This window comes from Macrobrachium nipponense, chromosome 13 (assembly GCF_015104395.2).
Source record: "Macrobrachium nipponense isolate FS-2020 chromosome 13, ASM1510439v2, whole genome shotgun sequence".
In the NCBI taxonomy this organism is placed as follows: Eukaryota; Metazoa; Arthropoda; class Malacostraca; order Decapoda; family Palaemonidae; genus Macrobrachium; species Macrobrachium nipponense.
In genome coordinates, this window is record NC_087206.1 from 78760909 (window position 1) to 78786821 (window position 25913).

The following is a 25913-nucleotide window of genomic DNA, read 5'->3' on the forward strand; positions in this document are numbered from 1 at the left end:
TCATGAACAAAATGATATTGTTATGATACAATAAAGTTTGTTCATACTTACCTGGCAGATATATATAATCAAGTACCCACCCACCTCCCCTCAGGGGACAGTGGAAATAAAAATTATGAATAGAAAATGGGAATGGTTCCTGATACCCGCCTCCCAGCGGCGGGAATGGGTACTAACCACCTGGCCGACCACTGCGTGTGTCGGAAGTTTTTTAAATTCTGTCGGACTTCAGAAAATACAGCTATATATATATCTGCCAGGTAAGTATGAACAAACTTTATTGTATCATAACAATATCATATTTTCCTAGAGACTTCGAATTTGTTTCAAGATGAAGATAAATGACTGAATATTACTAGACTGTAAGAGTTTTAGCTTACAATTGCGTTTTTCGACCATTTCGGTAGAGTTAAAGTTGACCGAACGTGGTTTTTTTCTATTTATCGTGATTTATATGCAAATATTTCAAAAATGAGAAAAGCTACAACCTTCAATTATTTTTTGTTGTATTCTACATGAAATTACGCACATTTTCATATATAAAACTTTATGTAACGGCTAATTTAAAATGGTGCAAACATTACCACAATCGCACGTATGATTTTTTCAGAAGAGTTACCGCGCGGACGTAAAGAAAATGTTATTTTTTTCATAAATTCACCATAAATCGAAATATTGTGCTAGAGACTTCCAATTTGTTGCAAAATGAAGGTAAATGCTTGAATATTACTAGAATATAAGCGTTTTAGCTTACAATTGCGTTTTTCGACCATTTCGGTAGAGTCAAAGTTGACCGAAGGTTGAAATTTTGGCAATTATCATTATTTATATGAAAATATCTCAAAACTGATAAAAGCTACAACCATGGGTTGTTTTTAGTTGTATTGTGCATGAAATTGCGCACATTTCCATATATAAAACTTTATATAACGGCTAATTTTAAAATGGTGCAAACATTACCACAATCACATGTATGATTTTTTTCGGAAGAGTTACCGCGCGGACGTAAGGAAAAAGTTTTTTCATAAATTCACCTTAAATCGAAATATTGTGCTAGAGACTTCCAATTAGTTGCAAAATTAAGGTAAATGATTGAATATTACTAAAATATAAGAGTTTTAGCTTACAATTGCGTTTTTTTACCATTTCAGTAGAGTCAAAGTTGACCAAAGGTTGAAATTTTGGCAATTATCGTTATTTATATGAAAATATCTCAAAACTGATAAAAGCTACAATCATGAGTATTTTATTGTTGTATTCTAAATCAAAATGCGCACATTTTCATATTTAATACTTCATGTAACGGCTAATTTACAATGGTACAAAAATTATGTCAAAGTGACGAAATAATTTCCGAGATGTGTCACAGATACTTTTTAGTGCGGCAAGAAAGAAATTCGCGCTTGCGCGCCTCCATAACGATTGTAAACAAAACAACACCTTGATCCGTAAACTCTCAGCATCCCCCAAGGCGCGTGATTCAAAAGTTTTAGGCTGGTAGGCCTATAAGTATTTCTCCGCGAATTTAAAAAAAAACTTTTGTAAGTCGACGTAAAATACATCCAGTCGGCACACGGGAGACAAAAAATGTCGACGTAAAATACGTCCAGTCGGCGTAAGAGGGTTAACTTAATTGTATCAAGTTTTTTCATTTCCCTTTTGCTCATAGTACGTATCTTCTTTGCAGATGTTCATACCATTTTCCTCTTTTTTAGAACATTACACTTTATTTACTTTGCTTATTTTCCGGTTTTTAGAAAAATTCTCTTCAGTGCATTTTCCCTTGTCCTTCTTGTTCTTTTCGTCAGTCAGTTATATTGTGTTTTCTTTTTAAGGACTGCTTTTTGATGCATTTACTATTCTAATTTTCTCTCTTCCATGTTTGTACTCGTGTTTTCCCCTTTTATGTTAAAAATTTTATCAGTTGCCTATTTTCTCTTGCACTGTTGGAGCTTTTCAATAGTACTGAATTTTGATTAAGAGGGTGACTTTCTCATGTCTTGACTCCATTTGCTGTCTGGGCTCACAGAGAGGCCTCAGACTTATGAGGTATTTCAACATTTGTCTAATCATGTCATCTTCCTGTATAGGACTTAAGGAACTGTCACTCAACTCATCAGCCTGTGCTTGAGCCTGTCCATCTGCTGGTACAGGTTGGACCTAACACCAGCAAAAGTGAGAATTTATCTGGAAAAATGGATAAGTGTATGTTTTTTGCAAAGGTCTTTGAAGGCCCTGTGCTCTCATAAAGAAGTTCTTAAAATCCTTACTTGCACCAGCAAAGTTGTGATTAAGGTTGCTAATGCCCATGAAATCCAAAGAAAGTTAGTTCTTAAGATGTTCAGACTGGGATTGCAGCAGCTTGAGCTGAAACTGACAGTGGTCTTCCACAGATCAGCCTATGATCTTCCTGCCTATGTCAGGATCCCTGCAAACCTTGCTTTGTGACTAGACAAGCTAAATTGGGATTTCCTTGTCTCCTCCTGCTTTAGACTCTTTTGAGGCTCTTTACTGGTGCCGCAAGGGAAAGTTTGGGGCACCCATCTACAGGATTAGGTAAATTCAATTTCACATAAGTGACTTAGCAAACAATTACATTAGCTGTACGCTTTCTTACCTGGCAGTCGAAAATTCAAATTCCTGGCGGCGGTAGCGCCATTGTTCGTGTAGGTGATACAGATCCCGCCCACTTTCGGAAATGCCTGGTACTGCTGAGCTTAAGACTTCAATTCGTTTTCTGCGGGCCACGGGGTAACACCGGTGGTTTGTGTTGCAGTCGACTTTCATCGCCATTGTGGATTTTTTCTTTTTGGTGATGTACAATTTATTGGCTGGCATTTTTGCTTCATCAGTTAGCTGCCTAGTTATTAATGAATTATTACGAAGATGTCTGATGCTAGTTCTTCTTCAGTTAAGTTTTGCAGCAGTGGTTGCAAAACTAGATTAGCTAAACTATGTTATGATCTGTACTCCAAATGTGTTAAATGTAGGGGTCAGTGCTGTAGCAAGGAATTAACTTGTGATGAGTGCCGTAGTTTAGATGAACAAGGTTGGAAGACTTTTCAAGCTCATTTGGATAAGATGGACAAAGATAGGAAAAGGAAAGCAGCTCTTAGAGTGGGTAGTAAAACTAGAGTAGAGACAACTCCCGTGCCTTCAGAGGCAAACAAACCATCACTACCTTCTCCACTTTTATTGAATATTTCACCTATTGATAGTCCTCCAACTTCAGTACCAATTACTCCAGACCAGGTATCCCATGTTTCTGATCCCAAAACCATTTCCTTGTTAGAGTCCAAGATGGACAAGAAATTTAAGTTCTTGGCAAAATCCGTTATGGATTTGGGTATGTCGTTTCGTGCGTTTGTAGAGAAGTCAAGTGAAAAGGCCAGTGTTAGGCCAAGTGTCAGTGTCGTGTCCGAGGAGGCGGCTGTCCGTTCCCCCTGTTCTCCTAGACGAAGGTCACTGTCATACTCCCCAGCTCCCGGGAGAAGACATACCGGAGGTCGAAGGGAGACTGGGGGAGTTTGCCCATGGTCAGTCGCCGACTCCGTCGACGTAGTCGACTCGCGAGTGTCCGGAAAACGCAGCTGGAAAGGCGTAGATATCAGAGACGCACAGTTGTCGTCTGACTCGGAAGTGCAGTCGCCTGTGTCGAAGCGAAAAGTGTGGTGTGATTTAGTGTCGCGTCCGTTGAAGAGACATGCCCAGCGTACGAGAGGGATGTCGCCCCCTGTTAAGAAATCCAAGGAGCACTGGAGTCCACAACCTTCCTGCAGTTTCGCACCGGACCAGTTTTTCCGGGAAGATTGTCAGTCCTCTTCGGATAGCGTAACTTCGTACGGAGTCAGACACTCACATGTGTCACAGCGCTCGCCCGCTTGCGAGACTGCCTCGCCTCGTTGTGTATCGATAGTTCATTCGCCTCGAGGAGTTTTGACTCGTTCGCCCCATTCGTCTCGAACTGTTTCGACTTGTTCGCCTCGAGCTGCTTCGACTCACTCGCCTCATACGTCTCGAGTTGTTTCGACTCATGCGCCTCATTCGCCTCGAGCTGCTTCGCCTCATTCGCCTCATACGTCTCGAGCTGTTTCAACTCGTGTGCCTCATTCGCCTTGAGCTGCTTCGACTCGTTTGCCTCATACGTCTCGTGTTGTTTTGACTCCCAATCGTTCGTTTTCGAAAAAGAGCCGTACGACAGCCACGACTTCGTCTTCGCCTAAGGATGATGTGAAGACCAAACCCTTGCTAGAGGATTCCGCTTTGGGTTCCTTTAAACATCAACTTCAAGAATTGATGGTCTTTTTAAAGAAGACAACGAGCCAGACGGAAGAGGAAGACGGGGTATCGGCCGTCCTGTCAGAAGAGGAAACTCAAGACCAGGATGCGAAGCCCTCTTCTGCTTATTCTAGTCTGTTAAGGTTTCTTTTACAGACTTATCCGGATATTTTTGAACCTGCTTCGCCTTCTTCACCTCCGTTGATGTTGGTGAAGGATAGGAGATCAGCGCCTTCAGGGTTACTGAAACTAGTTCTTTCTCAGTCCTCGAAGAAAGCACTGAAGGAAGTAGAAGAGTGGCTTGCTAAGAAGAGGGAGTCGGGCAAGGTTTCGTTCGCTTTTCCTCCATCGAAGCTGCAGAATAAAACCTACAGGTTTTATGCGACAGGAGAAGCTCCTTCTTTGGGAGTTTCTGCCTCCTCCCAAGGAGACTTCTCCAGTCTTGTGGACTCAAGCAGAAGAGCAGCGTTCTCGGCTGCGAAAGTGTTGTTCTCTTCACCCGAGTTGGATCACCTGGTGAAGAACTTATACAAGTTGATCGAAGTCTTCAGTTTTCTGGATTGGACTATTGCAGCGTTAGCCAGAAAAATTGAAGATTGCCAGTCTCTAGATGAGGATGTTTCTGTCGACTGGCTCAATGTGTTGTCCTGTGCGGACAGGGCAGTGAGAGACGGTTCAGGCGAATTGGCCGCCCTATTCACTATGGGAGTACTAAAGAAGAGAGAACGGTGGCACTCCTTCACATCTCGAGGAGTAACTACGAGCCAAAAATCGGCTTTGTTGCTCTCCCCCCTGAGTAAATCTTACCTGTTTCCAGAACAAACTATTAAACATGTGCTGTCAGACCTCGAGAAATGATCTTCTCTTTCAGTCAGCGAGAAGACCTAAGGTACATCCAGCGACAGGAGCCAAAGCATCTCCTCTTCAAAAACATCCCTTTCGAGGAGGTAAATCAAGGTGGCAGCAGAGACCAAGAACAAGTCTACCAAGAAACCTTCCTTTAAGACAGAGAAATGATCGGAAGGTCCTTCACACACCCGTGGGGGCAAGACTCCACGACTACTGGGAGGAATGGAGTCGAAGAGGAGCAGACCAGTGGGTAATTCAGGTGCTTCAAGAGAGATATGTGATCCCTTTTATGCAGGATCCACCACTGTACAATACACCTGTCTGTTTGACAGCATACTTGACAGGATCAAGAAGAGCTTTGGCTTTAGCCAAAGAAGTAGAAGGGCTCATCAACAAAGAGGCCATAGAGGAAGTAACAGATACAAACTCCCCAGGGTTTTACAACAGGCTCTTCGTAGTCCCCAAGGCATCAGGGGGATGGAGACCTGTGTTGGACGTAAGCGCTCTGAACCTCTTCGTCCGGAAGAAGAAATTCCGAATGGAAACCAGTCGATCGGTAATGTCAGCCATCCAACCAGGCGACTGGATGGTATCTCTCGACATGAAGGATGCATACTTTCATGTCCCCATCCATCAGGACTCCAGGAAGTTCCTGAGATTTGTCTTCAAGAAGAGAGTGTTCCAGTTCAGAGCCCTATGCTTCGGTCTGTCATCCGTCCCTCAAGTATATAGTATACTCGGATTCTCGCTCCTCTGGGAAAGTGGCTGCATTTGATGGGGATCAACACAGCTTTTTACTTAGACGACTGGCTCCTGAGAGCCAGATCCAGGTGTCAGTGTGTGAAGGACTTGGAGAAGACACTGACTTTGACACAACAATTGGGTGTCATAGTAAACACGAAGTCCCAATTGATTCCAACTCAGAGGATTCTCTATTTAGGGATGATACTAGACTCTCTAGCTTTTTGGGTTTTTCTCTCCCCAAAGAGGATAGAGTCCTGCCTGTCAACAGTCCAGCAATTTCTGGTTCGCCTGTCCTGCTCAGCGCTCGAATGGATGAGCCTACTCGGGACCCTGGTTTCAGTGGAGAGTTGTCAGGTTAGGACGCCTACACATGAGGCCGCTTCAGTTCTTCCTGAAAGCAAATTGGTCTCGGAAGACACAGTCGGACTCACTAGTTTTCCCCTTGACGGAAGAGATAAAGATGGATCTTCGTTGGTGGCTTTCGAGGGAAAGATTACAAGAAGGAATCTCCCTAGTTGTGTTGAACCCCGACCTGCAGTTCTTCTCAGACACCTCAGACAGCGGATGGGGAGCCCTCCTAGGATACGAGAGTGTTAGGTCCGTGGACAGAATGAGAAAAGACCTTGCACATCAATGGGAAGGAATTGAAAGCCATCCTCTGAGGGCTACAATTCGACCATTTAGTCACCGGAAGAAATGTAGCGGTCTACTCGGACAACACCACAGCGTTTTCTTGTGTACGGAAGCAGGGAGGGACCCACTCGTTCTCTCTCAACAAGATAGCCGTAGATCTCCTCACCTGGACGAACGTGAAGAGGATCACCCTTTTTCCAAGATTCGTGCAAGGGAGAATGAACGTACTTGCAGACGAACTGAGTCGGGTAAATCAGGTGTTACCATGAGAATGGACCCTGAACGAGAGAGTGTGTCAGGACCTCTGGAAGCTTTGGGAAAGACCATCAATAGATCTGTTCGCCACATCAAGGAACAATCGCCTTCCCATTTTTTGTTCTCCGATTCCAGAACCACTAGCGTGGAGAACATATGCGATGCTGCTAGATTGGACAGGACTGAACGTTTACACTTTTCCTCCCTTCGGGATGATAAGAGAGGTCTTAAACAAGCTTCGATCACACCAGAATGTGACAATGACCCTAGTGGCGCCATTCTGGCCCAGGAAAGAGTGGTTCCTGGACCTTCTCAATCTGCTGGTGGATTTTCCCGGACTACTTCCACAAAATCCATCGCTTCTCAAACAACCCCATTTCAACTGATATCACCAAGGGTTGTCCGCTCTGGCTCTGACAGGATTCAGACTGTCAGGAACCTGGTCAGAGCAAAAGTGTTTTCGCGAAGGCGTCAGAGGCTATTGCTAGCTGCAGAAGTAGTTCTGCCAAGCTCTACCAGTCCAAGTGGAGAGTTTTTAGGTCATGGTGCAGACGACATAGCATCTCTTCTTCTGAGACATCTATAACAGAAATTGCAGAATATTTGTTATTTCTGAGGGACACCAAGAAGTTGGCCACTTCAACTATTAAAGGATATAGGGCCATGCTTTCATCGGTTTTCAAGTATAGAGGCCTCGACATTTCATCAAATCAGGACATCAGTGACCTGATCAGATCCTTTAGTTCCTCCAAGATTTTCAAGCCTGTAGAAGTGGAATGGAACTTGGATATAGTTTTAAGGTGGCTCAACGGCCCCCAATTTGAACCATTGAATTCTGCAACCTTGAGGGACGTAACTAGGAAGACACTATTCCTAGTCGCCTTAGCCACAGCGGGAAGAGTAAGCGAGTTGCAGGCGATGAGTAAGGAAGTGGGTTTCGCCCAGGGCAATGCAGTTTGCTCTTATGTAACAGATTTTCTCGCTAAAAATGAGGATCCTTCGAATCCTTGGCCCCGTTCATTCAAGAAAAGAACCTAACGGACTTAGTCGGGTCGGAAGATGAAGAACGTACATTGTGTTCGGTCAGAGCCATCAGACACTACCTGACTAGGACAGAAACGGTGAGAGGAGAGTCGAGCCGACTCTGGTGCTCGGTGAAAGACCCGTCTCAGCCTCTTTCAAAGAATGCAATGTCCTTTTTCCTGAGGAGTTTGATCTGAGAAGTGCATGCCCAAACTCAGGAACATGCTCTTAGGGTGCTGAAAGTGAAGACGCATGAAATCCGTGCAGTAGCAACGTCATTGGCTTTCAGACAGAATATGTCTCTATCTTCCATTATGCAAACTACGTTCTGGAGGTCGAAATCGGTGTTTACATCTCACTATTTGAAGGAGGTAGAAACTACTTACAAAAACTACTTTAGATTGGGGCCGTTGTCAGTAGCGGGAATAGTGTTGGGAGAGGAAGCATAGGGGGACTCTGTTTTTTCCCTGGACTCTGGTTTTTCCCTCTATTATCTCCTTGCCTTGAATTTGAGGTTTTTTGAGTTTGTGGGAAGCCTGGGGGTACTTGCACCTGAAGTACCCACCAGTCCTTATATCTGGTTAAGGGTACCATATGGTTTTTAGTGTAGGTGATGGTTTTTTGTATAGTTTTTTCTGGTCTTTTCGCCCAGGGCAAGGGCAAATCATTGTTGTTTTTTGTCAATCATTGTTGAACCTCTATGATTGCAAAAATCCCACCATTTGTAGGGACGACCCTGGCCTTTACTGCCACGTCTCCTACATGTGATGAGAGCGCCGACCAGAGGCAGTATCTACCTGTAGCTGCCCTCTAACAAGGTAAGGTACTGCAGACATTATATATAATGTGAGCACATGACTTATTTTTATTCAGAAAGCTGTCCATATACCCACCTTCTGGGTAATGTGGAGTCAGCTAATGTAATTGTTTGGTAAGTCACTTATGTGAAAATGATATTTTAATGATAAAATAAGGTTTCACACATACTTACCAAACAATTACATAATAAAAGCCCTCCCTCCTCCCCACAGATGGACATTGCGGCTCAACGAATTGAAGTCTTAAGCTCAGCAGTACCAGGTATTCCCGAAAGTGGGCGGGATCTGTATCACCTACACGAACAATGGCGCTACCGCCGCCAGGAATTTGAATTTTTGACTGCCAGGTAAGAAAGAGTACAGCTAATGTAATTGTTTGGTAAGTATATGTGAAACCTTATTTTATCATTAAAATATCATGTTTGTGATTAAAAGAAGGAATGTGATGGTGGCTAAGTCTCGGGGATGAAGGCATTGCTAAAATCTGTGAAACATCATCAGTTAATGCTAGATATTCTTTTATTGGCATTGGCTAACAATACCACTTATTATACCCAGATTCATCACATGGAAGTGCATTGTGGTAGCCAACACTTTAAAGACAAGACCTTTAAAATAGATATGAAAAATTTTCTGTCATCGGATTTGCTCTATACATTTCCCTGAATTATTATTTGTTAGGAGCGCATTTCTTCAAACTAATATGTTTTTAGGAGCTCAGTACTTAAGTTGATAACTTTGCCCGGGCTTCCCTTTTGGAGACACGTATTCTCGTAATTGCAGAGGAGTAGCTTGTATAAAGTAGCCATGTTGTATAAATTAACTTTATGGGTGTCAAATTATTGTGGTCATCTCTTCATAGACATTATACTTCATTTAATTTGTAATACAGTACAGGAATCTGGATGGAACAGGAACATTAGGTCATTCCTTGTTGCATGCATGCTAGTGGATGTTAATGAGATTCTTCTGGAGTTCCATTTACAGACTTTGTTGGTTTGAAGTTGAGTTTTACAGGTGAGAAGTCTTGCCATTCTAATGTCTAATGTTCTCTCCCTTCTTACAAAAATAATTATGCATCACATCCAAGTCAAGAAATAAAAAACAGAGTAGTGAAAGATATAAAAAATAAATAAGGATGAAGAATAATCAAGCAATAAAGCTCAGGGTAAAGAAAGCTCCTATCAGTTCAAGAGGAGCACTCTTACTGCATTTGAGAATGCTTTATAATTTTGGCTGTTTCATTTGTGGTTGTTTACATGTGAAATTTTGATCTCTTTTGCTGGATGTAATGTTCCCGATAGTGTAATTTATTTTGTCTTATCTCTTATTAGTTGTTCACTGTACATCTTATCTCGTATTTGTGCACTGTACTTACTGAAAGTCGGAAGACAGAAAGTTATTACAAATTAATTTCTTTGATCATTAGACTGGATGTCATTCTCTGTATACTTTGTGCCAGTAAATTGTCATTTGTTCATGAAACTTACCTGTCAGATATATATATAGCTGTATTTTCTGAAATCCGACAGAATTTAAAAAACTTCCGACACACGCAGTGGTCGGCCAGGTGGTTAGTACCCATTCCTGCCGCTGGGAGGCGGGTATCAGGAACCATTCCCATTTTCTATTCATAATTTTTCTGTCGCCGGTGCTGAAAAAACCTGTATTCAGTACCTCCGTCTTAGGATTTTGGAAACTTCATTGCCGCTAAGTATCCTAATTGTCTTTTGATTTATTTACTTGGATTTGTGGCTAGGCATACGCTATCTTAAATTGATTTGAATTTGATTCATTTTTGCATAAGATATCTGAATCTAGTTAGGCTAGTTTCAGAGGGGGTTGTCTGCAAGATAGGGTGTAGCTACCGAAAGCTTCGGTAGATCCGCACTTGGTATGCACGAGGGGTATGGGTCTTGCTTCTTTGTTGAGATTTGTCATGTAAGGAGTGTGAGACTTTGTCTATTCCGTAAGGAAGACGTATGATTCGTATGTACGCAATTAATCAGTAAACACCTCTAATTCCGTAAGGAAGACGTATGATTCGTATGTACGCAATTAATCAGTAACAAAAGTCAGGGTAGTGAACCTGCTAACCTTCCTGTAGACTTTATTTTGCCTAACCCTGTAGTATGGCCTACGGGCTATGAATATGTCTGCGAGAGGTGCTCGCTCTCCTTCATTGCTGTGAAGAGTGCTACTTCTGTAATTGTTACTCCTAACCCTGTAGTGTTGCCTTCGGGCCCTAAAACAGTGTCTGTAGAGGAATTGCCCTTTCTCTGATACTCTTTTGATTCGTAACTTAGAATCGAAAGTGCTTGCTTTAGAGAGCAAAAGTGAAGTGCAGAAGTGCAGTGATACCCCTTGTGTAGTGGAGGGTGCGCCAGATCAGCCTCGTTTCGCCTCTAGGCCGGGACCTCTGCTTGACTCCCAGGACCCGGGGAGAGAGCATGTCGAAAGCTGAAGGAGGGTTACAAGGAACCCCCACCGATCTGGCGTGTCTTCGGCATTTAAAGTATCTGAGTGAAACTCCCCCAGACTTGCCCAAAGTTGCGTGCGCGTGCACGAATCCTGAAGGATTGCTTCTCGTCCTCCGAAGCGTCCTCCCCGTGCAGGGGTTGGAGCTTTCGGAAGAGGACGCTTCACGTCCTCTCTCTCTCTCTCTCGTTATGCGTTTCAGTGAGAAGTAAGAAGGCGAACGTCGCCTGAAGAACACGTGTCCATCTTTCACCGAGAAATACGTAAAAGAAGTCATAGTAGCAGGACGCTTTTGAGAGCGGACATCCGAGCTTTATTACTGTGAGAATAAGAAGGCGTTCCCTCTCGACTTGGACGGGACGCTCGGATGGACGCCAGGCGTGCGGGGGTGGCACGCCGAGCGCGCGGGGGTGCACGCCGAGTGCGCGCCGGTGCACGCCAAGCGCGCGCCGGTGCACGCCGAGCGCGCGCCAGTGGACGCCAAGCGTGCATCAGCGCACGCCAGGTGTGTCGCCTGGCTGACCGTTTCTGTTGAACTCTTCAAGCTCTTGTTTCAGATTTGGGCCTAAAGAATTTTTACCTCTACCTTCGGTGATACCTTCTACCTCACCAGCAAAGAATGTGAAGTAGGCAGTGCTTCGGAGGAAGCTTAAAGTGAACAGACAACTTCTTCTTCGAAACCCAGCAAGACATCGGGTTTCATGAATTCAAGAGGTCTCTGTCAATTAATATTGCTTTTCGCATAGGTGGATGGAGTTAAGGAAAGCTCAAGGGAAGATCTCGTTTGCTCTACCGCAGTCAAGACTTTGTGATAAGGCAGTTACGGGTTATGTAAAAGCTCGACGTCCTACACGTCATGACGCTCGACTACTTTCGGTAGGATTCTTGCAAAAGCACTCATCAAGAGGACGCTCTTCAGGAAAGCGCAAGACAGGACTTCCTTTGCCATACTGCCAATAAATTTAAGTTGCAAGCTTTTTAGTCCATCTGAAAGGGCTTTTCAGATGATAGATTTTGTTAGTTCCTAAGTTCGGGACTACGCTGCCGAAGTTGAACATCGGGGTCCTACCTGCTGAAAGCCCAGTCTCTTATCAGGATTCTTGCCCCCTTCCTCGATTGATACGGGAATCGGAAAAATAATATGCTCGACTTCCTGGATTACGTTTTGTCAATTCAGTGATTTTCCCCCATTGACAATATACTATCGTTTTGTCAAGTAAGTGGGTATCCCCTCATTGACAAAATATCTCTTTGTCCTGTAAATGGGTTAGTTCTCATTGACAAACATCTCATTAACTTTATATTGCGTAAGCGGATAAGCTCTTATTGACAAGATTCGGAAGAGCTCTCATTCATCATTCGCAGACTCGTACAAAAAATAGACTTGTAGACTACGTCAATGACCGCTTATGTCCACTAACATAAGAAGCTTGAGCTGTCTGCTTCGATTCTCTAAGTTTTTGTTCATGAAACTTGCCTGGTCAGATATTATGTAGCTGTATTTCCGAATTCAGCTATATATATGTCTGCCAGGTAGTATGAACAAACTTTATTGTAATATAATATCATATTTTGCCTTGCGTTATTTTACTACTGGTTGGTTCTAGTCATATACGCTTGCTGTAGTTACCTCTTCGGATGGCAACCGAGAGGTCTATTGTCTATTATTTTAAGGACATTTAATCATTACTCCCTGCAGCCTTCCAGGAGTTTCCGATTTATCTTTTACCGTTGTATGGTAGTGTTCTGACGACACAAACGCATCTATATATTTAGCGTTTTCTGTTTCGCTTAAATATACCAGCTTGAGAGTCTCTTTCTGCTCAAAAAATAACGGACCTATTTCTTCGTAGAATAGGGTAGCTGGCAACCCAGACATAAAGTTAAGAGACGACGTTCGTAAGCTGCTGCTGTGTCTGTCCTCGAGTCCAACCGAGCCAGTACCAGCTCGTGCGCTGTCATGCGCGGTAGGTTACGTCTCTCTCTCCTGCGGGATTGACTGACTAACCGTATCTCTGTGCTGGCGGTTACGTCTCTCCTGCGGGATTGACTGACTAATTGTATCTCTGTCCTACAATCACGGACTTTAGCCTAAGATTGAGGGGATTTCTTACGTGAATGAATAAACATTGCATTCGTTTTGCCTTACTATGTTCAACAGAGATATCTCTTAATCCTTTCGGTGCTCGTTACCGCACGGTATAGAACTACGAGTCTACCGCAACATTGCACTTTTATATGCTCTCCTGCTTAGGCAAAGCGCAGCCTTATTAGGGAAGTAAGCATACTCGGGGAGTATGGATGAGCTTGCTGGGGACCATTTTCCTTCCTGAAGAACGTTTGTTTCCCTGAATAGACTGCAATTCAGACCTCCACAGTTTTTTCCTACCGGGAAACTGAAATATTATTCAAGATCTAGGAATGATTCTGAACATCTCTCAGTGCGTCTATCACCTGAGGTGATAGAAAGAAGGTGCCGGACATCTGGATAGGGTTTCAGATGTCCTGGATCTTAATCTGAAATAAGGTAGAAGCAATTCGGTCGTCCCTCCAGTCCTCGAAACGAGTTTTTGGAGCCAGTGGTCCAGATCAACTCTGATATTCCACAGCTCTCTCATATCTTAAGAAGTATCTTCTCTCGGTCCCTGTTCGAGTTTACGAGAAAGAGCCTATTATAACAACAGGTGTAGAATGTAACGATCCTCTAGAGGTTCGTTACAGGATTGCAAAAGTCCGTACGAATCGTCTCGATCGACGGCAGCAACTACTGACTTGCCGTGGAATCTTTCTTTAGAAGTATGTTGAGAGTTGTGGAGACTTTAGGGACGCCCTTTCATTCTTCTCTTTGATATGTTGAGGACGAAGAGGCTTCTTCTTCTCTGCTCCCTTATTCTTGATCCGGGATCGGTACCATTAAACGCCATCCTATGATATTGAACGGGGATGGATGTTTTAGTCTCTTTTCCCCTTTTTCAATCGCTTAGGAAATGTAATAAGAGGATTTATGACGTCACAGGGAATGACAATGACGCTGATCGCCCCATGTTGGCCTTCAGGATCCTGGATTCACAGAGGTCACGTCCTTCCTAGTTCACTTTCCAAGGACCTTTTCCGAAAGAGTTGGTCTACTCTAACTCGAAAGGTACCTATAACCTCTCCGCTCTGAGTCTGACTACGTTCAGACTATCGAGATGTTGACAGGAATAAGATTACCGTCTTCCCTTTCCGTCTGAAGAATGGGATAAGCTGGCAGTCACAACTATTAAAGAATACGCAAATGTTGTTGACGGCCGGGTTTGGGCTCAGAGATTTGCTTCTGTCAAACAACAAAGCCCTTCACGATCTTTCAGTTCTGTGGAATCTCGAAACTCGCTCACCATCTACTTTTTGTCTCACCTGTTTTCTCGGAGTCAGACACTCGTGCGAGATCAGGCGACATATAGTAGCCCTGAGTTTCTTGTTGACGAAGTCGGTTGCGTTTATACACCCCCGATGATCGTGTAACATGAGACCAGGTTGGACTGTCAGGCATTCTTCCTTCGGGACTGAATCGCCTTTTTGCTCCTCGCTCCTTTCTCCTGGCACCAGAAGCTCGAGTCAGGAGTTGATTCGCTGACGACGTTTGGTTGCGTTGATACACCCCCAAGGTTTGCTTAGATTGAATCGCCCAGGCAGTCCAGACACTCATCCTTCAGCAAAGAATAGTGCCTTATGGTCTTCAGGGTACAGCCTTGCTGTCCTTGATTCGTCTGACTGGTCAACTGGTCGGTCACCTGACTTTAGTACAGACGGACGGACTGTGCATGTCCAGATCGAAGCTTTCAATATGGAACTTAGACGTAGTCTGAAGTTCTTGATGTCAAAGCATTCGAACCTCTCCTACCTGTTAACTTCTTGCATGTGATCAGGAAGGCCTTCCTATAACCACCCTAGATACGACAAAGAGGGTTAGTGAGATTTTAAGCCATCGTCACAAGTTTTGCTTTAGAGACCAAGGCGGTGTGCTCTCTAAGACTTCCGTTGTGGCCTAAGAATGGAAACCCGTTTTGTCCTTGGGCCAGGAGCTTGGAAGCAAGGATGGCACAAGTTAGTGGGCAGGAGCCAGAGAGAGTCCTGTGCCCTGTTGGGTCTCTCAAGTTTTATCTACATAAAAGTCAAGAAAGTCGAAGTCATTCGGGCAATCTGCAGTGTTCCAAAAAAGACCAGACTTGCCCATATCAAAGAACACTCTGGCTTTAGTGTTAAGGAGTTCTTTCAAAAATGCTCCTTCATTGTGTTTGCACAAAGATTTGAAATCTTTTTATCTGAATGCTCACAAGGTGAGGGCGCGGCCTCGGAAGCATTTCAACAGAGCATGGCACTCAGCAACATCCTGAGTACCATGTTTTAGCGAAGCAACTCTGTGTTCACTTCACACTCCCTACGAGATGTGAAGATGGCATATGAGATCTGCTGCTCGCTAGGGCCATACGTGTCTGCAGACACAATCTTGGGGGCAAGAAGTACCACTCATCCTATCCTGTAGAAAATGGTTAGGAAGAGCTCTTAATTTAGTTGTTGAGTCGCCGACAACGGCGACTTCTTAACTCTTAAGCCTTAGTTAACACACCTTAATTTTGGCTAGGTTGGTCAGGTGGTGATATATATATTTATATATATATTTATTTTACTTCTTAGCCCTCATGGTATGGTCAATATGGTCTAGTCACGTCATGGTCTCACCCCTGTTGACAGATTATCTGGAGTGCACCAGCTATATAGGTCTCTACCTCGCTGGCAACTCTAGTAGCACAAGCAGACTTACGTGGCAGTAACCACGAAGCCAGCTATGCTAACAGGTGGAACCAAGATGTAAATCATCTGCATGCATTTGTTTCCCAAAATCCTTCTATTCTGTCCCTTCCCACCTCCAAAGGTGGGATTCAGCTATATATATATCTGACAGGTAAGTTTCATGAACAAAATGATATTGTTATGATACAATAAAGTTTGTTCATACTTACCTGGCAGATATATATAATAAAGTACCCACCCACCTCCCCTCAGGGGACAGTGGAAATAAAAAAGGGATTTTGACGTAGGAAAAATCTATTTCTGGGTGATTGGCTCGTGTCGCCCTATGAAAAGTATCCTTAATATCATTCTTTCTAGGTAAAATTAGCCTAAAATTACCAGAGAAAAACAAAATTAAGAAAATGTCAGTAAAACTGACTCGCTCACTCTTAAAAAGAAGTGTCGGTATGATAATAGGGGCGAGTGTGGAACACTACCACGAGACAAACACCAATTAGAACTTCCTATCAGAATCCCCCCAAGAGAGAGCTGATACCAACGGGCGATGCAGCCTCTACTACTACTACTAGAGGACGCCACGGACAGCAGCGCCCCTAGCGGTCATCCTTAATTAAAATAGTTAAATACATCTTGTCCTGCAAGGGGGGAAAACAAAGCCATAAAAAATGGGGGGGTTTCATAGGGCGACACGAGCCAATCACCCAGAAATAGATTTTTCCTACGTCAAAATCCCTTTTCTGGGCTCAGCTCGTGTTGGCCTATGAAAGAGTACCAGAGAAAACGACAAGATGGAAAAAATGGGAACAATGAAAAACAATTTAAAATGATGGATATAATATAAGTAAATCAATTACAGCCATCCAAAATTAAGCACTTAACACTAACTTTATTAAATTAAATCCAGCGAAAATAATATAACGTTAGGTAAGTCTTAAAGTACTTAAAAGGTAATTACAGTAAATTACAGAGATGCATGTAAAATAAGGAAAAAAGGAGATTTACTTAACAAAATTATAAAATATACAAACTCATGTGTCCTACCCTAGCACAAAAATAAGGGTAGGTACACTGAAATCCATCATCAATACAATATTCCAAAATATATACAAACACATTGTGACTGAAGTTCATCATAAGTACAAAATGGTGAATATATACAAACATATTGTGTCTACCCTAGCTAAAATAAGGGTAGGTACACTGAAGTACATTCTAATACGTAACAAGTGTGGATGTCCCTAGCAAAAAAATAAGGGACAATCCACTATATGATACAACGGCTAAGGCTATGATGTTGAGTTAGCCTGAACGATAGGGTGAGGCATGTTGGCTGATGTAGGTAGAAAGGAGACCTGGATCTATACTACAACTACTAAGCAGTATCAGGGGAAACTATGTTTCCCGCTGCTACTGCTGAAAACTTTAAAGATTCCAAGGACTTTAAATAATGCCGTTTAAAGACTGTCGGGGATTTCCATCCAGTATACTTTCTAAGATCCTCAAAGTTCATATGTTTTGGAAATAATTAATTGAGGTGGCTACTCCCCTGATATCATGTGCTTTAGGGAATGACTCAGGGTTGGCTTGTTTAATGAAGTAAAGGATTTGCTGTCTAATGCCTTTACTGATAAAGTACCACCTTTTTCTCTCATGAAGAGAGCACCTGAGGATCTAGAAGAAGTACGAGAAAGAAAGGCTTCTAAGAGTTGATACTGGGCAGAGAGAAGGATCCTGTGGAAGTGGGATAACCCTTCCAAGGAGACCCACCTTGCAAGAGGATCTTCATTTTTGGCTAAGAAGCTACGATCCGGAGCAAGTAGAACTTCTCCTGATGGGAGGAATTCCACATGACCCGCATCTCTGGATAGAGCCGACAGTTCTGAAATTCTAGCTCCTGAGGCTAGGCTTAATAAGAATAATGTCTTCCTCAGGAGCATTATGCAATGTACAAGATGATTGTCAGTTATCTGAAGCTAGTTTAAGGACATCATTTAAGAACCATGAAACTGTAGTAGGCCTCTGAGAAGGTCTAAGTCTAGCACAGGCTTTAGGGATAGATGTGAAATAATATTCAGATCAAATCTATCTGAAAACCTACTTGCAAAGATTTTCTTCAAAGCCGATTTATGAGTGGTAATCGTGCTAGCTCTAAACCTTTGTGAAAAGAATCTGAAAGGATATAGCCAAATTAACTGTCATGGTTGTAGTGTTCGATTCTCTCAAGAAAGATGCTAATTTTTTAACAGCTGAGTCATATTGTCTAATGGTTGACTCTCTCTTATCTGATTCTAGGAAGAGAATTATTCTGTGGATCAATGTCAGCATCTTTATTAGCCGCAAACTTCATGAAGTCCATAAAGTTAGGGTCTGGAGAGTTCCTGAGGAAGCGAACACAGTCCTCATTTGTACTGATTGTGATAGTTTGGGATTGGGGATCCGTTGAGGTCGGAGACCCAATTCCAAAAGAAGAGGATACCAGTTGCTCTTGGGCCAGTCCGGTGCAATCAGAGCTACTATCCCTTTGAAAGACCTTAGTTTGTCTAGGACTTTCAAGAGAAGATTCACTGGAGGAAAAACATAAATTCTCCTCCACTGATTCCAATCCAACGACAGGGCGTCCGTGGCATAAGCCAGAGGGTCCAGGTTGGGGGCCACATAGCGAGGGAGCTTGTGGTTCGCTTGTGAGGCGAAGAGATCCACTTGGAGACCTTGGGACTCTCCGGCTTACCCACTGGAATGACCCGACGTCCAGAGACCACTCTGATTCCAGAGAAACTGACCGGGACAGGGCGTCTGCTATCACATTTCTTACTCCTGCCAGGTGAGTGGCAGACAGATGCCATTTGTGTTTGTTTGCTAATGCAAAGATGGCTATCATGACATGGTTCACATGCTTGGATTTGGACCCTCCTCTGTTGATGCAATGAACTACCACTGCACTGTCCAAAACTAGCCTTAGATGAGACTTCTTCGGGGGAAGCAGTCTCTTCAGAGTAGAAATACTGCCATTGCTTCCACACGTTTATGTGGAGCTGGCGAAATTGAACTGACCAAGTCCCCTGAACCTGTTTGAACTGAGAGTATCCCCCCCACCCGGACAGGGATGCAGCCGTGTGAATGGTTAACACTGGGAGGGGATATTGAAGGGGTACTTTCTTGGCTAAGTTCTTTACTTTTGACCAAGGCCGTAGTTGGTTGCGGAGGATCTGAGGAATTACTGACAACTTGTCTCGATATTTGGAGTTTGCCTTTGACCGCCAAATTCGATTTATATCTTTCAGCCTTGCTTTCAGAAGGATATCTGTTACCGAAGCAAACTGAAGAGACCCTAGGATTCTCTCCTGGTTTCTTCTTGACGTTTGTTTGCATTTGAGAAATTGTCTGACAGATTTTGCTATTTCCTTCCGTTTGACCACTGGAATTGATAGATTGTGGGAAGACAAATCCCATTGGATTCCTAGCCACTGAAAACGAGATTCCGGAGTAAGTCTGGATTTCGTTTTGTTTATCTGGAACCCCAGATGTTCCAGGAAGTGAACTACCTTTTTGGTAGCTTTGAGACATTCCTCGACTGTTGGTGCCCAGATCAACCAATCGTCGAGTATGCCGCTACCATGATTCCCTGAGCTCTCAATTGTTGTACAACCACTTCTGCTATCTTTGTGAATACCCTGGGGGCTACATTCAGACCGAAGGGCATCACTTTGAATGAGAATGTCTGATTTCCTAGCCTGAATCCTAGGAATGGGCGGAAGTGCCTGGCTATAGGGATATGATAGTATGCGTCTGTAAGATCGATGGAGCATGTGACGGCTCCACGCGGAAGTAAGGTCCTTACTTGCGAGAGGGTAAGCATCTTGAACTTGTCGCAGCGAATGAAAGAGTTTAGCTTTGACAAGTCTAAGATTACCCTTCTTTTTGTTGAGCCTTTCTTTGGCACGCTGAATAAGCGACCTTGAAATTTTAGATGTTTGACTCTCGCAATAGCTCCTTTCTGAAGGAGTTCTTCCGCGTAATCTATCAATTCCTTTGACGGTATCTGATGAAATGATTTGATTGGAGGAGGATCTTTGATCCAACTCCAGCCTAATCCTTTGGACACTATGCTCTGTGCCCAATTGCTGAACCCCCACCTGTGGCGGAAGAGGAACAGCCTCCCTCCTACCTGGGGAGCCTCATTGCTGATGGGCGGGTTGGCCACCACGCCCTCCTCTGAACTGTCTACTCCTCGTACCCCTTCCTGCGCCACGCTGACGAAAGTAACCTCTCGCCCTACCTCTCGGTTGAGAGTAGCCTTGAGCCTCATATGCAGGGTTGAAGGCCGGCGAGATAGCGTAGGAAGTGGATGGTTGAGATTGCTGGGGCACCAGGAGGATAGGTTGGTTCTGCTTAGAGGTGGAAGGTTGTCCCTGTTGGGTAACTGGGACTGCCTGCACAAATTGCTGCTGTTGCTGGAGTTTTTTTATATGGCTGGAACCTCTTACCAGCCTTCTTTGGTTTCTTGCCAGCAGTGGGAACGGATTCCTGTTTCCTCTTTGAGGAAATACCCCACCTAGCTCTAAGGCTCTGGTTGAGTCTAGCAGCTTCGTGGTGTACCTCGTTCACCGCGGACTCTGGGAAGAGATCCGCTCCCCACATGCAGCCAAGAGTCTATTAGGCTCATGCCTGATGGTGCACTCTTGTAAGACATGCTTCCGGCAGTTCCTCCTAGCCTGGAAGAAGTCAAAGGCGTCCGTTAGAACCGTCTGAAACTGAGATTTCGCCAGAATCTTGAACAGCGGTTCCGTAGCGTATGAAAGGGCAGCCATTTCTGTGATGATGAGGGAATTGAGGGACCTGCCAAACCTAGTTCGCGCATCGAACTCTGCCTGGATTAGGGAATCCGGCAGCCTAGGTAGTTTCTCACCGAACTGGTCCATGGGCGCAGTCCCGGTTTGAGTTTACCCAGCGTGAACGTAGCTGGCAAGTTCTCCCACAATTCTCCGAAGGCCGGGAAGAGCGGAGAAGTAGACTCCACCTCCCTCAACTGTGGAATGGGCTCATCCTTGAGGACTGCCTGAAGGGACTTCTCCACTAATTTCGTGGCGAACGGAAGAGAAACCTCCTCTTCCGTCGCGAAAATAGTGAAGGGACTCTTGTAGGCCTGGAGCTTTGTGTTCGTACACTCCCAGTCCTCAAGGCAGTGAACCCATTCCCGCTGGGCGTGATCTCTACTATAAAGGACTGACTCCTTCGAGATCTTGTCTTCCCTCGTCAGAGCCGTTGGCGTCAGCCTAGCATATCCGATGAAAGGCTGCGTCAGACCCGGAGGGTAAAACTCGAAGTCCTCAATCCTTCGAGTTCCACACTCCGAGATAGAGATCATTCCGTCTTTAAATGGAGCGTAGGCAGCTACTCTCCATGGGTTCTCCATAGAGAAAGCTGGCAAGGAGTCATATGACGGGAGTTGAAGAATCCCCGTGCTAGATGCTGGGGAGACTGGGGGAGGAGCCTGAGCTAGCCCAGCTACTCGGTCCTCATTTTCTCTCATTCTGTTAGAGAGATCCTGGATTGACTGTCCAGATTGAGACAGAGTGTTTGATAATTGCGCAAACATCTGCTCGAACCGTGTCCCCAGTGCGGAGATTTGTGAGCCTACTAGCACGCCCACCTGTTCCATCACCCCTGCTGAGAAAGTAGAGGGATCAAAGGTGCTGGTGCTTGCTACTCCTACGGCGTAGCCGGAGTGGAAGCAGTGGAGGCGGGAGAAGGCAGTGACTCGGCGGGAGCGCGAGCCTTCTCCTTCGAAGCCTTGCTTCTGGAGCTCTTTGAATGGGAAGAGCTCGGCTTTGCCTTCACCGCATCGGCATATGAAGTCGACGACTTCTTAGCCGCAGAAGACGAAGACGACTTCCTAGAAGTCGACTTAGCTAGAGTCTTCGGTTCTCTCTTTCCCTTCTCCTTAGGAGGTACAGAGAGAGCGGGAGGGCGAACAGGGATCTCAGATCCCGTAAAGCCTTGGAAAGAAGCAGAAGAAGAAGGGACAGGGGAAGATCCAGGAGCGCTCAAGGAAAGACCTTGGGCGCCCGACATACCTACCTCAACCAACAAATCCTCCCCACCTACCGCCATAGGCTCAAGGTTAAGGTCCAGGGCAGCGACGTCCGGGACCGACTCCTGGGAGGCTACGACCCCAAATGACTGCTGGAGGTCTTGCTGGATGGAGGCAATCAGCGGGGCAGCGGACAAGGGGTCAACATAACCCGTCGACTTGCCCGCGGGGAAGATCTGGACGGCCAGCTTCCTGTCCAAAATGTAGGGCTGGCCCTTGGCGGCGTTCTTCCCAGAAGGCCGCCCACCCACGCTTTCAGGGTGGCGAGGGCGACTTCCCTCACACCGGAAGCCTGAAAGAAAGGTGAGATTAGCTGCCAATAGTGGAATGGGATTAACAAACTTACGACTAGAAGTTGTTAGTAAAATAATAAGTAAGCCTATAATGGACTTACCCCATCTCCCAGCTGACCGACCAGGTCGTAGCAGATGGCGCAGGCCTCGGGGTGCCAGACGATCGTCTCGTTGAACGACGTGGCACAGGGGGCGTGAGACCTGCATTCATCGTGTCCACAGGGGTCGAACAGCGTCGCGTTACACGCTGGGACCTGGCAGTTGGTAGCCTGTAAGTGAAAAAGTACATGAGTACCAAGTAAACACTTACAGCCTAACATATGCTCCGCTGGTGCCGGAGCGATAAAGTTAGATTAAACCAGAGCCCCGCCAAAATCGTGTAGTAACCATGGTTGGAATATAGGCTATGATTCCGCCGATGGCGGAAGCACAAAAGGCAACCAACTAGGAGTGGTGGTAATGGAAACCACGACGGAAAATGGCGGGGATGGTTGATAAAAATAATAAATAATAACACACAATTCATTGTAAAATACTGAATAATTAGGGTATATCCTTAAAATAATAATAACAAAACAACCTCTCTCCGCCCGTCTACTAGAAGAGTGCGTAGGTAATGGGTTAAGCTCCCTTCCGGTAGCGGGGAGAGATATAAGGATATAGTAGGCAAGCAAACCGACCACTCATAGTACCCACCTCGCCCGCTAGCGGAGCCAGTAACCTATAACCCCAAAGGTGCCCCGGCTGCGACGGAAGGCTCCTTTCGTATCGTAAGGGAGGAGGCTGAGCAACTGGGGAGGGGGAGAGGAAGGTCTCGGCGAAACACGGCGGGAGCGAGAAAGGAGGGAGGGATGGCCTACTCCTCCCCGCCTCACCAACTACCCGCATGGAGACCCGGTACCTTATAGTGGTCGCCCTATACCCCCCGCTGGGAAGAACCCCTGGTCACCTCCGAAAGGATGAGAGGCGATAGAGGTTGTCATAACAACCAAGGGGTCCCCCAGCTCCTCCCTATATCAGAAAGGGAGGGAAGGGGCAGGGTAAGGTGCTATGGAACACGTGACCGCAAGTGGCCTAGGCCGCGAGCAACACAACCGTGGTAGGGCCACGTGAACCAAGCTGTACCAATACACGGAACAAGCACCTAGGCTAGCCTAACACCCTAAATAAAATTATACACCGAAAGGTGGAAGAGACACTTTTAGTAAAAGAGAAAGAAGCCCAGGAGGAGGCAGACTGTTCCAAGAAACAGCAGCCTACTCGGAGCCAGCGATAGCCGATGTAGAGCAAGAGCCGGGATGCTGGGCCGGAAAAATAATAATAGCCCTAAATACCAAGCTAAGAGAATGGTAGGAGGGCTGAACTAGCTAAAACTCGATGTAAAACAATGAACGTGATAAAGTAAGCCCATAAAGTGATAAAAAGAAGTCCCAGTATGGAGGACCGGGAATTCTTACGAGGCGGCATGGCCGCCACGAGACAACCGGGGAACCGTATATGACCTATTAAGAGGAAAATACTGGTACCCGGAAGATAAAACTGTGGTAAAATATTACTTATGAGTTACTTAACTTAGCCGTGGCAATTGCAGAGCGTTCCATCGTAGATAGTACGGATAAAATCCAATAAAGTACGAGCACAAGAAAATGGCGACTTGTCGCAAGTGCTAAAAATTAAGGATGACCGCTAGGGGCGCTGCTGTCCGTGGCGTCCTCTAGTAGTAGTAGTAGAGGCTGCATCGCCCGTTGGTATCAGCTCTCTCTTGGGGGGATTCTGATAGGAAGTTCTAATTGGTGTTTGTCTCGTGGTAGTGTTCCACACTCGCCCTATTATCATACCGACACTTTCTTTTTAAGAGTGAGCGAGTCAGTTTTACTGACATTTTCTTAATTTTGTTTTTCTCTGGTAATTTTAGGCTAATTTTACCTAGAAAGAATGATATTAAGGATACTTTTCATAGGCCGACACGAGCTGAGCCCAGAAATTATGAATAGAAAATGGGAATGGTTCCTGATACCCACCTCCCAGCGGCAGGAATGGGTACTAACCACCTGGCTGACCACTGCGTGTGTCGGAAGTTTTTAAAATTTGTCGGATTTCAGAAAATACAACTATATATATATCTGCCAGGTAAGTATGAACAAACTTTATTGTATCATAACAATATCATTTTTCTTTATGTAGTGTAGTGCACCTGAATCAATATTCCATTTCCAGACCAAAATGTAAGTTGCCCCCTGGAAAACAGTATGGTACTGCAAGTGAATTATATCATGACTACTTACAAGAATCTTCAAGAGCTCCACGTAGGTGCATTGTACTTGGAGCCCGGGATCCAATAAAAACAAGTTCTCCATTCCCATCTATATTCAGAGGATCTGTTTCTGAAGATGGTTTTGTTGACTTTCCTAGTCACTCATCAGCTAAAGGTTAGAATTTATAGCATTATAAAAAAAAATTGGCCCCACTTCCCCTTAACTATTTGCATGAGTACAAAAATGTTTGTTCATATACGAAACAAGCCTTCGGTCTTAACATTAGGATAAATACTCAGCGCCAGCTGGAAACCGGTAAAGTTTAAAATAATTGTGTACGCAAGGGACTATTGGCATCTGTGCTTGGTCACGAGACATGTGGGCCCACCCACATACCCCTCATTAACTCTTGACCCTGTTAGTTATTTTCTTACTGCCTTTAAGTGAGGACGTGCTTTGCTCCGTCCTTTTAAAGCCAGTTTAGTTTGCCCCCTGTTGTTTTCAATTTGTTGTTTGGCATTCCCGGGTATGTGAACATGAAGCCTTCTCATGCTGCGAGACTTCCTGGATATCACAAGAAGCAGATAAACGCCCTGTTATTTTCTTCGACGGGTTCGACGTCGAAGTACTCATCGTGTAGTAAGTCGTAGGTGAAGAAACTCTTAAGGTACGGTTAATTCGTTACCTGTGCTTTGGAATATCGCATATTCATATGGATTGCCTGTAATCCAAAGCTTTGATGTATCTGGATGTGCTTTGGGAAGTAATTATGACTAATTGTGCTCCTTTCCCTGCGGGGAGAGGCGTGCATCGCCATCTTGTTTTCATTCCAGATATACATGGGTAGAGAGGATGCAGGTGTGCGGTCGGCATTAGGCTTATCAGGAGAACCAACCCAAGAAGGACAGTTGGTTTGATGTATAACGTCGTGTTGCCACCCAGGATCCCACGTGATGGATGTCCCTTTTATCCCGACATGCACTGAATGGCAGTCGGATGCGTCGCCATCTGTAAAGAAGCAGATAGGGCAACAAGGCAGCCTTTAATGTCAGGTTGCTATGACTACGAGAATAACATCAACAGCCTTGCACTTCTTGTAGGGTGCTGGCTTCGCATTTGAGTTGCTCAGTGACGTCATAAACATGGCGACCGCCATGACGTCACTTCACAGCTGCGGCCTACACAAAGACATGCTTCCATTTTCATTTCGAGGTACAAGAATACTTTACAACTATGCTTTCAGATTGGAGGTTTTTAATGCACGTTGTTTTTGAGAGAAATTACAAGCGTTAGGAGATATAAGTCACATAATGGAAAAGACACAAGTCTTTCCTCTGTATCCTTCCGCTTAGGCGTCAAGCTTAGGTGACTGGCTTTGATGCCAGTGCGTTCTCCTGCCAAT

At 44.8% G+C, this 25913-nt stretch overlaps 1 protein-coding gene across 1 annotated transcript in view; it reads left to right on the forward strand.

Annotated features, from left to right (window-relative positions):
• Positions 1-25913, forward strand: part of LOC135225371 (protein misato homolog 1-like) — a 104020-nt gene that overhangs the window by 70617 nt on the left and 7490 nt on the right. Inside the window, exon 7 of the mRNA XM_064264702.1 lies at positions 24474-24685. Within this exon, the coding sequence (XP_064120772.1) occupies positions 24474-24685 (212 nt within the window). The remainder of the gene's footprint in view (positions 1-24473; positions 24686-25913) is intronic.